This window comes from Elaeis guineensis, chromosome 1 (assembly GCF_000442705.2).
Source record: "Elaeis guineensis isolate ETL-2024a chromosome 1, EG11, whole genome shotgun sequence".
Lineage (NCBI taxonomy): Eukaryota > Viridiplantae > Streptophyta > Magnoliopsida > Arecales > Arecaceae > Elaeis > Elaeis guineensis.
Window position 1 is genome coordinate 8,357,860 of NC_025993.2, and position 13,107 is coordinate 8,370,966.

The following is a 13,107-nucleotide window of genomic DNA, read 5'->3' on the forward strand; positions in this document are numbered from 1 at the left end:
ATCTGTGATCGAGAAGCAGTCAGAAGAGTGTAGGAGTCATACTTGCCCATGAAGTTTTTGGGCTTCTAACTTAGTCAGGGAGGTGGAGTCTCATTCTCGACACGGATCTGACTAGGCTCTCCGGAGCCTGCTCCCTTCTTTGCCTTCTTCTTCTGACCCTTTCCCTCGAACTAGCGTCGGTTAGTTATGGCTTCCTCGATGTGGATGCACTTCTGTGCACGCTCGAGGTGCTCCGCGTAGGATCGAGGAAGCGTCTTGTCCAGAAAATAGGTGAACTTAGAGGTCCGGAGTCTCCACTTCATCACCGCAATGGCCATTGCTTGATCGAGGTCTTTGACCTCCAATGTGGCGGTGTTGAAACATGCCACAAACTCTCGCAAAGATTCTTCATCCTGCTGATGAATAGAGAAAAGATTGTCAATAGTTTTGGACACTCTTTGGTTTATGCCGAAGTGTGTCATGAACAACTGCTCAAATTGTCTGAAAGAATTGATGCCTCCTAGCCGTAGCCTCGAGTACCACACTCGCATGATTTTTCAGAGCGTAACTGAGAAGGCAATGCAGAAGAGGGCGTCAGATGCCCCTTATAGAAGCATGAGAGCTTTATAGCTCTCAAGATGATTGAGTGGATCTATAGAGCTATCATATGGTTTGATTTGCAGCATTTTGAACCAACTGAAAACTGGCTCATCGAGGATCCGTCTTGAAAGAAGGGGATTCGTATTGACGTCGAATTCATTGATTAGGTCGCGATGGTTGGTTTGGAGCCATTTCAGATGGCGATCTATCTCCTTCAATTTTTGATTGTACTTATCCAACCGTTGTTGCGACATATCAGGATACCGCGAGTAGCCTGGAGTAAAGTCTTCCTCAGAAGAAGAAGATCTCAAAAGGGACCGTGGCCTCTTCCCCTTGTACTGAGTTCATCAAGAGGAACGTGGGGATCGACGATCACCTGAATCAGCATGCAAAGTGCGTCGAGACTCTGAACATGGTGGCCGTCGGGCAAGCAGAGAACTCTCTGGATGAAAATACTGCATAGAGTGGTGGGTTAGAGATCACGATCGGTGGCTGCGCTTGGAAGGTGCATCACACGCTGCAACCTCTCCCAACTGTTGTTGCTTTGTTGGAGACCTTGAACAGCCTCCGCCAGATCTTTTACTTGATGCATAAGGGCAGCAAATCCAGGATCTGCCGTCATCAATGGTCGCGAAGCACTCAACTCTCTACGGGTCGTCGGAGGTGCATCACATCGTGATGAGTGTCGAACTGAACCAGCAGAGACATTCTATGCCCTTGTCTTGGCCATGGAAGTTCTTGAGAGAAAAAATTTTTCTCTACTCAATCCCCCTTCCTGGCATGTCAAATTGTTACGGTCTGACTTCGATGGATAGTCGGTAGTCGGTCAGAAGCTGACTAGGAGTTGTGCCTGTCAATTGACGGCGGGATTGTCGATGAATGAGGTGTTGTCGTCGGAGAAGATGTACACAATCAAGGTCAAGACAAAAGGCGATAATAAAGTTTAGAATGAGATGGTGTTGGGCTCTGCTCGATGTCAAAAAAAGAAGGCCTGCAAAATAAATCCCACCGGAGGTGGGTTGGATGAAGATTCTCCGATGTTCATGTTAGTGAATGGTTCAAGAAGAAAGAGTGACAGAGTCTCTAGATTTTAAGATAGTGCGTCTATGCATCTCTGGAGGGGTCCCTGCTTATCTCTATTTATGGAGGAAGCAAAATGAACGATGAGAGGACAGACGATCATGTTGATTATATCTTATCGTATGGCATCGTACGGTGCTGTGTGGGCATCTTTAAATGTCGGCGGTGAGTGTATCTTCTATTCGGCACGCACACGACAGCAAATGCTATAGAGCATGGGGCATAATAAATGACTTCTGAGGTGCATTTAATGAGATCATTGTATCCCATCATGGTGCACAGCTAGCCAATCAGGATATGGTGCCTGAGTGACATGATCTTGATGTGGTCTGTTAGAATCATATGATGATCACATTCGGTAATCAGTTAGTTGGTAGAGGTCCATCTTGTTGGAGTCGGCAGGATGGAATTACTGAGGTGCCTTATCTTCGATTGCCATAGTTGATTGTTAACCGACCATTAATTTTAGTCAGGATGGTGCCGACCAGAGGTGACCAACCTTCAGTCTGCTGGATGTCAGCGATGGCGCCCGACGTCTATCCAGCTGGAGGAAAATTTTGTATATCCGAATCGGATTGATTGTTGGTTAGTCAGTGTAGCTTTCTTAGTCAGCATAGAGATGAGAAGCTAGGGTAGTCGGCTAAGTGACAGGAACCTACCCCAACAGGTATGTCAGAATCAGACATTATAAGCCAAGATTGCAAGCCACATCATAGGTGATTCTTAGTTCTATGATCATTACAATATTTAGGGGATGCGATTTGATGAATATGTGCGCATATGTAACCACTTCAAATTTCATTATTCATGACTCTGGAAGAATTGATACTTATACATTTGTAATTAAAATTATAATCAAGATTGTATATATAGAGAGAGAGCGCGTGCGTCAGGCTAGAATCAGATTGATTGGATTTAGACTCACATTTGATCAGATCAAAACTCTACAATAAGAGATCATACATCAACGATCTAAATCATTGGATGTGATCTACTACCTCAAAATTATTTGTATACAAAAAATTATATGATCTGGAGATTTCTAACCTATACATCAAATGATCAAAAATTGAACAGTCATATTTTTTAATTATTTATTATATAAATAATTTTAAAATATTAAATTGTATTTAACAATTAGAACCATCGATATAAAATTTTATTATCTAAATTTGATCTGATGAGTCTTTATATAAATTATATATATATATATATATATATATATATATATATATATATATATAATATATATATATATATATATCAAAACAGCCACGTGCATCAAAAGATCCAAATTGGCTGATGGGGTCACCTGGTTCCCAGAACAATTGAAATCATTAGGGGGCATAACAGTCTTTTAGAACGATGAGTGCGTTTCGGTTACACTTGGACGCTACGCGTTGGTGATATAAATATTGCCCAGCCTCCGGACCGCTACTTTGTGGAACAATCCTTGAACCGACGCGAGAGCCCCATGGAGAGTGGGAGGGGCACAGAGCGCGCGATGGAATCCTCCTCCACGCCGGTTCCAGAGGCGGCGCCGCCTCCAGTTGTGGCGGCGGATAGCGCGATCGCGAGCAGGAGCGGAGGGGAAGTGGAGGACGGTGTGGAAGAGATGACGCTGACGGTGCGGTGGAGCGGGAAGGAATACACGGTGCGGGTGTGCGGTGACGACAGCGTGGCGGAGCTGAAGCGCCGGATCTGCGAGGCTACCACCGTTCTACCCAAGCGCCAGAAGCTCCTATACCCCAAGCTCGCCGCCAAGCTCAACGACGACTCCATCCTCCTCTCCCAGCTTAACCTCAAGCCCTCCGTCAAGATGACCATGATCGGGTCTGTCCCCCTCCTAAACCCTAATCTTTTTCCCAATTAAAACCGCTTTTCTCCCACTTCTCTGCGTCTATTTCCCATCGCGCCCAATAGTATCGTTGATGGTTTTGTGTTGTTGTTTTTTTCTCACAATCTAGTTGGTAATGTTGAAGAAGAAGGGTGCTTGAGAATAGTATGCATTAAGAAAAGCAAATGATGGATGTAAAAATTCGACTTTTTTTTCCTGTTTTAAGTCTTGACGTTCTACCATGACATTAATGTAGGTATTTGTTTATTATTTTGATTGGTTTGAGAGGAGGTATGAGGAAAGGGAATCGAAGGATTAGCTAAATCAAATCTTCAACTTTGTTATGCCCTCGTTTTTCATTTTTTTTTTTTTTTTGGTTCATGAGTCTTTTTATGCCCTCCAAAGTCTAAGAAATCTCCGTGACCCAAAAAAAAAAGGTCCAACAATTATCACGTAGTATCAGAAAAGAAAGCAAATATGATATCTTATTCCTTGCCCTCCCCAATTCATTCATGTCACATTACAAAATGGTGGAAGGCTTCGTTTATGAATGAAGATCGAAGGCTTTTCCTGAAGTAGGGATTTAAAGGATTTTCTCAATTTCTTCATGGTAGTTTCTTATCTGTCCGTGGATAAAACAATGAGACACAACGTCTTCTATTTTATTGTCTATTGCAGAGCTACCATGAATTTTCTGTGTTCCTGAAGTTGATGACATGCTCCTTTTCTAATGCCACCCCAATGCTAAGAGAAATGTTTGATTTATTAAAAATCTTTAACTTTGGAATTATTATCTAAGTTCATACTGAAGACCATTACCTAGATAAGCTGGACTTCATTACATATCATGAGTTCCCATGTGTACAATCTCTTATGTTCTCCAGTTAAGAAGGACTGATAAGTGGGGGAAGATCAGATAATCCTCTTCATATTCTTTGAATCCCTCATCATGCTGGTTGAATGATCACATTCCCTTCTGTCATATTAAAAGCTTATAAATGTTTTTTTGCTAGTGATAGTGAAAATAGAAAAGGTTTGCTAATCAAGCATCGAAGGTATTGATCAATATAACATAGCTTACCAGAGTGTCACTCTATAAATTATGCCAAACCTTAAAGATAATTTTATAATTTTTTTTCTCTAAAATGATTCAATCTTTTTAAAGCCCCTTGAGGTGCAGGTGGATTAGTCTTGGAGTAGCATTAGATACTGAACTCGATCAAGGTAGAGGTTTTGAAAAGCAATCAATTTTCAGTATAGATTGGGTTTAGATTGGTTATAATCATGCACAAGATGGATCTGTTAGGTTGATTAATTTGGTTTCTAATTTAAACAACTCATGTCCAGCCCATGACAGGATAGCTTGATTAAGTTGGTTTTAACTTAGAAAACAAATTGGTCTTTTATTACCTAATATGAAAATTTCATAAGCTGTTTGACCAACTAAACAATATTTAATGAGGATAAAAGGTGTGGTGTTAGCTACATCAAAGTACAAGATTATGATCTTGTTCATTCAATGTTAATCAACTTTGTATTAGCTAATATCTAGATTTAAGGTTATAGGTTGTTATTGAAGAGGCTTTGTTCTGGATTGAGTCAAATGTTCTCAAACCCATTCTAGCCATATCCACTTTTGTGGATTGGCTCAAATCTTCATTCATCAAATTCTGAAATATCCGTGCTCAACCTTTGACAGCATAAGATTCCAATATTGGATCTGATCTGATAATTTTATTTTAGCCTTTTCAGGCATAGGCTGGTCAGTTAATTTATGGTTTGATTCACCCAAAGCACCCATAATACAATCTAAATCCAACCTGTGCCTTTAGTATTTAGCCATGATCACTTCTCTCCTATTTCACTTTAATCTCTTGGAACATTGCCAAGCCTCCAAGGCCAGTTCAAAGATCCATCATACCATGCTTGATCATTTCATGCTTGAGACCAGCAGGAGATGGCTTGATCTTTTGATGGATACAGTTCTTTTGATCATGTTTTGGTTGATTAGTGGAGAACTAATTGGTCTTTCTTTGTTTCCTCACACAATTTTTCATTAAAGTGAATGTTCTTCAAACATAGTAAGGATGGACATTTTGGTTCTTACTCTTTCACTATATATACCCTCCTCATTGTTGTTAGTAAGGATTCAGGAACCGGTACTGGTTCTCATATCGGCTCATGACCAATATGGTATCGGATGCCATACCGTACCGAGCGTCAGTATGGTGTGGCGTGCCAGTTCCATATCGGCATGCAAATTTTTTTTAGTATGTTTTGATTCTAATTTTTTTTTTAATTAATTTTTAAATTACTTTAGATCCAAATTAATTTTTATTTGTTATATAATAATTATGTCATCCTGAAATAAAATAACAGAAGTCTAAAACAATACATTAAAAGTATCTAAAGTACAAACTACAAAGAATAATGTACTAACCTCAAGATCTCTACTGATCAAATATTTCGTCGAGTGTCTGTGATGCTGGTAAATATCCGAATCATCCACATATCTTGGAGGAATATTATTCCATCCTTCTAATCAAGCAGTACTATAGTCTTGAATATTCATCTCATAAGGTATCTTTTTTGGATTGTAAGACATTTCAAATCTCTCGCTTAAACTCTGGCTCTGATAGGTATCCTCGGGATGATGGTATGACTATGAAGGGGTCCATTTAAATATGCCGGTAGTAAAATCTGATCTGTAAGATATTCCAGGCTATATAGGATGTAGTCACTGGAAGATAATGTTTTGGATGCATCAAATCCATATCCATATGGATCATAAGCTACCTGCGGATGATAGAATCGATAATGCGAGGATGATTCAGATACATCTATGAATCCTACTCCACATGCAAGGTCATCTGCAGCTGCATTGTATGCTGGACAACCTCTAGGAGGCCGTCGTCTATATGAAATCGTATCCTCATAGGCTCTATTAGCTTGTGCACCGTGGTCTCTATCTTGTGTGGTATGTGTAAACTGGGATTTACTAAATCGAATACCATCCTATAGCTGCATCTCATGAACAATGGTCTCGTGTCCTCCGGTCCTTCTTTGGTCATCATATCTATGATTACTATCATCACTCTCTTTGATTCTCTAATCTCCGAATTTGAGTCAGCTAACTCCTGTACTCTTAAGAGTGCTGTAACTGCCTTTTCTTTTTCTGTCATTTTGATTTCTCTCGATGCTCCTCTATGACTAACTTTGCTGTGCCTAGGAGGATGGATGTCTTCTTCCTACTTGAGATGACCGGCCTTGTCTTAATATTTTTTGCTCAAACATCTGGGAGGATATTTTAGACATGGAGTCACGTGATGAATGATTCCTCTATAGCCCCTCAGGCTGTAACTGATCAGCTGGAATCTTATGTGGAATATTTATATGTGCCCATTATCCTGGATCCATCCTGATCTCTCTAAGTATTATACTGGCTGGTTGTGGAGGGGATCTCGGCTCGTCAAGCTCCGGCTCCTGCTGCTGGCCTGCAAGCCATCCGATTATTAGATCGTTGTCCTCATCAGCATAATTATCTAATGTCGGATCTGTGTACTTCAGCTGTACATCTTCTTAGATGCATTTTAGCCTCAATCTTAAATTATAGTGAACGTATATAAGATCGTTGAGGTACTTCTGTGTCAGAAGGTTTCTCTGTTTGCTGTAAATAAGGACGAAAGTCGATCAATTGCGTTCACAGCCACTAGAAGAGACCGTCTGGAAAAGAATATGGATAGCCATATCTTTTAAATTTTTTACAGATTGCGGACAGTTTGGTATGGGTGTACCGGCCGGTTCGGACAAATGCGGAATATCATGGTTGTCAGTAATGAAATTTGCGAGTTCCATATTGAGTTGAGAGTTGGTAACAAAAGCATGCTCATATAATGAAATTGCTCTATTCTATTCACTTTGTATTTGTCACAGTATTTTAAAATGTGGCTATCATATGTGGATGGTCAATGGATTGCATAGTGGACTGCATATGTGGGTGTATATGCAGTTATTTATTTTTAACTAAAAAATAAATGTAATAGAGATGGACTTGGCTGCACTCAAGTGGATCTCCATTCAAATCCGATTAGCTCTATGTCAGACCATGGGGTTTTCACATCGATGATCCAAGCCATTGGATAGGATTTATTACCTTTAAACAGCTTACACACAAAAAATCATGTGATTTGGAGACCCCTAAACTATGATCAAGTAATAAAAAAATATAAAATTTAATTTTATTTAGACTGTCTCATTTTTTAATTACTTGATACATAGACTAGGGGCCTTTAAAGTCTAAACTACACGATTTTTGGTTTGTAAGCCATTTAGAGATAGTAGATCACATGTAAGAGCTTGGATCATCGATGTTGGGCCCCCACCGTCAATCTATATCTGCTCGGATCCAAGTGAAGATCCACTTAAGTATAGCCAAATCTAGTTCAATATAATGTATTAAATCAATAATAATAGTGATATTTTTAGATGGATAATAATAATATTAATAACAATAACAATTGATAACTAGTGCTTGTTGCTTAGTACCTAATATCTAAGGATGGAAATAGGCTCGGGTAGGGCTACAGGTTAGGTTAGAAGAATATTAGGCTAGGTTTGGGCTCGGATATGGAGATCATTTTTTTTTCGGTCTGGGCTCAGGTGTACCGTTGGCCTATCCTGAGTTTGAGCCTGAATATATGCCGATCCCAAGGGTCCGAATATAATATAAGGGAAGGGTTAACCACTTAAGTTAGGGTTAGACTCGGACTCCGATGCTCAATCATTTAGAAATTAGCACCTAAGTTGATTTAGCTCAATGGAACGTGGAAATCACTCTTCTTCTTTTCCTCGACTTGGGGCCTGGCCTAGGGTTCTTCTCCGAGGACAATATTTGAATGCAAAATCGGTGATGTTGGTGGTGATCCAACGACCGTCGACCACAAGTGCCTAGTGGGGCTTCTTAGTAAAGGTGAGTAGCATGAGGATTGTGGTCCAGGTGACTATCGTGGCCGGCACTACCACCGCGAGCACCACCCCCATGGAGAGTAGGCTAAAGACCCTGCCATAGAGCATGGAGGCATACAGGGCTGGCTAGCTGGCAGCGAAGTTGTACTAGGAGCAAGGGAGGAGGAAGATGGTCTAGCCACCGATCCAGATCTTAATGCCGCACCTGTAGGCGATGAGGGTGTGCAGGAGGGCAGGGATGTAGGCACTATGGACACCGAAGGTGGTGCAGAGGACCAGGAAGGAGATGCTGTAGTGGATGCCGAGATGGGTGGTGAGGATGAGAGGGGCTAGGAGGATCTTGTTGCCGAGGATGATAGTGGTGATTCCCCCCATTGCAATGACGATTGGCAAGTGGGCTTTGTAGAGTCCGAATTAGGGTTGGAATATTTGGGCTGGCCCAATCAGGCTTTGGCTCAGGCCTGGATTTTTCAAAAACATGCAGGCCTAAGCCTGGCCCGAAGCCCAAAAAAGTTTCGAGCCAGGCTTGGGTAGGGGCATGGCCTAGCCCAGTTACAGCCTTACTAATATCTAATAGCAGTAATTTAGAAAATAAATATTCGATATTAACATCATTAATACCGTTGTTATTAGGCCCACCTGAAACTTACATCAAATCCCATTAGCTTGAACACACTTCAGTTGCATTGGTCCACATATGCGGCTCCAACATGCTAAGCAAACTCCGATATAGTTGTGCAAGACTATATAGGCTGTGTGTGCAGTCACTCAAATGAGGTGGACTGCCTTTTTGGTCCATTTGCAGTGTGACCATATACAATAACTGCATATGCATGCATATGTGGCGGTGTGCATGTCTATTTAAGACACTGATTTGCTGTTATCACGTAATCTTGACTATAATCATGACTTGTAGTGTATAGTCTGAGCTAATGATTGACAATGGGATTGATGTGCATCTGCAAGGTCGCATGGGAGTTTACCACTCTTTGTTGTGGGATACTCTTAATGCCCATAGGGTTGCATTTTCAATGTTAAACAATCATTGTTCACTTTTGGTGGCCTTCATTGTTAGCCATACTGATTCTTGTAAAATGAGATAATAAAGAGAGGTACTGCTTAAGGAACAATCTGGACTTTCTTAACCTTATAGAATGCACTGTCCTCTCATAAGTTCTTAGAATTAATATTTTTATTAATCAAAATATGCTACTGCTCGTGTTTGATTGTGTTATTGTGTCAACTTCTTTTAAGTTGTTTGTGACATATTATGTTGTTGCTCAGAGCATTCACCATTGTGCTAACACCCTTTTCCAGAACTGTTGAAGATGATATTATTATAGACCAAGTAGATTCTCCAGAGATCATTGATGATTTTGAGATTGGCCAAGATGAAGTCATTGACATTAAAGATAAAGATGTAAATAAGCAGAAGTTAAGGCGGCGAATCAGTCATTACAAGGTTTGTTCTTGAGACAAATTGCACTAAATGCATTACTGGTTTATTCTTTCCTTTGTCACATGTGCTTTCTGTATGTCATCCTATTTAGGAGAAAATAATACGAGTCCTAGCCTAGACACTTGCTAGAGTCATTAAGACAAGAAGTTATTTGTTCAAAGTAATTCTGCAGTCCTATTGAGTTGGATGGCCCTGGACAAGTTAAAACTGCTCAAAGCATCTGAACTTCAAAGTTTGAGAATTTGTGAAGCAGTGTGCTTTCTTTAAAGGAGCTTGCTTATGTGCCTTTTTTTTGTTTTTTTTTTTTTGGGGGTGGGGGGTGGCCTCATGTAACGTCTGGGAAGACAAGGATATATGGTACCAGTGACAGAAGATTTCTTTTACCTGAATATTTGTGCTACTGTTTGAACAGATGACTTCTATTTTATCCTGTTCTCTTTATGTAGTTTTAATTTCTCTGAGACCATGACTTTTTTTTTCCCTTTTTTTGAAAATCCTTGGTTTTGTTAGCAAAAATGTTGAAAAATAAATTTCAAACTTGGGTTACAAAGTTGTCACTCTTGATAGGAACAAATGCTTAATTAAATTTTATAAAGATGACTTGGTATAGTCAATTTAAACAATTTTAAAATTTGATATGAAAAGGCTTGTATATACTTTAGAAAGAATTCATATATTTTTCATCCGCTATGAAGGATCATGGTAATTTTGCTTGCATGGTTGGATAAGGCTATATTCATCTGGCTGACAATCATATGCAATGCTTTTATGTAGGTTTAAACTATTTCATTTGTCTAGTACAAAATATATGGGAAAAGCTATTCATTAACTAGAGCTAAAATAATTTAATCCAAAAATTTAACAGGATCAATTAACTATTACTAATTTACCTCAACATCTACAGTCCATTAATGTAGTAAGCAAATAATTTTGTTCATGGAACATATTGTCAATCGTCCTTTTTTTTTTTTCAACTCCATTTCTAATTTTGTTTGGTAAATAATGCACATGAACAATCTTTTGTAAGCGGCAAGAAAAAATTTGAATGCTTTAAGCTTTTGCAGGCATCATCATAACCTTTTGCAGCTTCCAATTTTGTTGTCAAAAGTGCTAAAATTAATGTAGTTCCTAAATATGCAGATGTCTCCTGGTTGTGACATTCCTAACCACCACCTAGCTGCCATTAAATTGAAAAACAAATTAAAGCTGAAATCAGGTTGGATGGTACTAGGAATGAAAATATTTAAAAATATTGCGAACTCATTGGGTTCAACGTGGCTATGGGCAATGAAATAGTGAAGTTAAAAGGTGGTTTTCAACCTATAAGTTCTTGGTATTGTCTATTACCATTGACAAAGTCAGGTGCATAAAAAATCTCTCCACCTTCTATCCACATAAAAGTCACATTAACCTTTTGTTCTACTTTGTTAGCATCATTCTTGGCATGACAAGTATTTATCCTTTTTGAAAAGCACATAGACACGTGTGTGCTTGCACATGCATTCATGCGTGTGCACACGCACTGAGAGGTGCTTTTATTTAGGTACTAATTCTGTGGTCAGGAAGCTAGACTTGAATCCAGTAACAACCCTGACTAATATTTATGTGCGCAAAAGAGGCGATTTCTTTTTTTTTTTTTTTCTTTTTCTACAGTAACACTATGCTCTTCTATGCTTTATACTTCCATCAGATCAAACTCCTGAACCCATGTCGTGAAGGAAAGAAGCTGCTTGTTTTAGACATTGATTATACTCTTTTTGATCACAAGTCATCAGCTGAAAACCCACTTGAACTCATGCGACCATGTAAGTGCATGGGTACCAAATTTCAAATGTTTTTGTTTTAACTATTCAGTCGTGACATTATGCAATTTTCCTACGCAGATCTTCATGAATTTCTCACTGCTATCTATGCAGAGTATGATATCATTATATGGTCTGCAACAAGGTGAGATTATGTGATGCTCCCTTCTATAGAATGCAAGCTGATGCTATTTTGTTGAGTTCTTTTAGTTCCTTGTGCAATCTTGTAATTGATAATATTGTAACTTGGAAAGACCTTAATTGTCATTTCTTTGCAGTATGAAATGGGTCGAGTTGAAGATGGGGCAGCTTGGGGTTCTGAATAATCCTAACTACAAAATAACTGCTCTTCTAGATCACCTGGCCATGATAACAGTACAGTCTGATTCACATGGGACTTTTGACTGCAAGCCCCTGGGCCTAATATGGGCTCAATTTCCTGAGGTTCAGTACTAACTATAATCTTGCCAGTACATACTTTGCTGTCTGGAAAAACAAGATTGACAGGATCTTTTATCCTCTTTTTTTTTTTTTTTTGCAGTTTTACAATTCAAAGAATACTATTATGTTTGATGACCTTCGAAGGAACTTTGTGATGAATCCGCAAAATGGCCTGACAATCAAACCTTTCAAGAGAGCCCATTTGAATCGTAGCAGTGACCAGGAGCTGGTGAAGCTGACACAGTATTTGCTGGCAATAGCAGATCTTCCTGATCTTAGCCAACTTGATCATAGGTACTGGGAATTGTATACAGAAGATAGTACAAAAAGGCGCAGACACAGGTAACATGACCATGAAGAGCAAAAGGAACCATAGAGCAGCTTTCTTGACTTACATTTTATCATATCTGGTATTTTTGTGTAATCAAAACTGGGATATATAACTGCATTATGTAATTTATGTTTTGGCAGTGAATTGTTCCATGCTTATTGCATTACTCATTAGGTTCAAGCTATGTCTTCACAGAAAATATTGATGACATACAATTCTGTTAACTGTCTTGAAGCTCGTACTTTCAAGGGCTGGCTTATGTAATTTATTCAAGCAGGTTCATCACTCTTTAGTTTTGCTCATCATGAATATTGTTTTTCCATTGTGGCATATTATAATTGAGTATTACTTTTGATAGTCCTGGCTTCCTGTTTTTGTAATGTAATATATGACATTTGGATCTTCTCACGTGCACAAGCACAACCACCCCCCCAACCCAGCAAACGAACCTTCCTAGGGGCCAAAAAAAAAAAAGAAGAAAGAAAAGAAAAAAAAAATACTACCTGTTTGTGTCATAACAGGTGCTTGCTTGGTTACAAGGTTTATGATGATTTGGTAATGAATACAGTTTACTAACAAAAGGCTCCAATATTTCATAGGAAAGAAAATTATT

General features: G+C 39.2%; 1 protein-coding gene across 1 annotated transcript; it reads left to right on the forward strand.

Annotated features, from left to right (window-relative positions):
* The first annotated feature begins 3,105 nt into the window (after positions 1–3,105).
* Positions 3,106–12,779, forward strand: LOC105036968 (ubiquitin-like domain-containing CTD phosphatase). The gene is made up of 6 exons (XM_010912687.4): positions 3,106–3,492; positions 9,779–9,923; positions 11,611–11,725; positions 11,804–11,867; positions 12,001–12,166; positions 12,264–12,779. The coding sequence occupies exons 1-6, from the start codon at positions 3,134–3,136 to the stop codon at positions 12,507–12,509; spliced, it is 1,095 nt and encodes a 364-aa protein (XP_010910989.3). The 5' UTR covers positions 3,106–3,133; the 3' UTR covers positions 12,510–12,779.
* Positions 12,780–13,107: the final 328 nt, after the last annotated feature.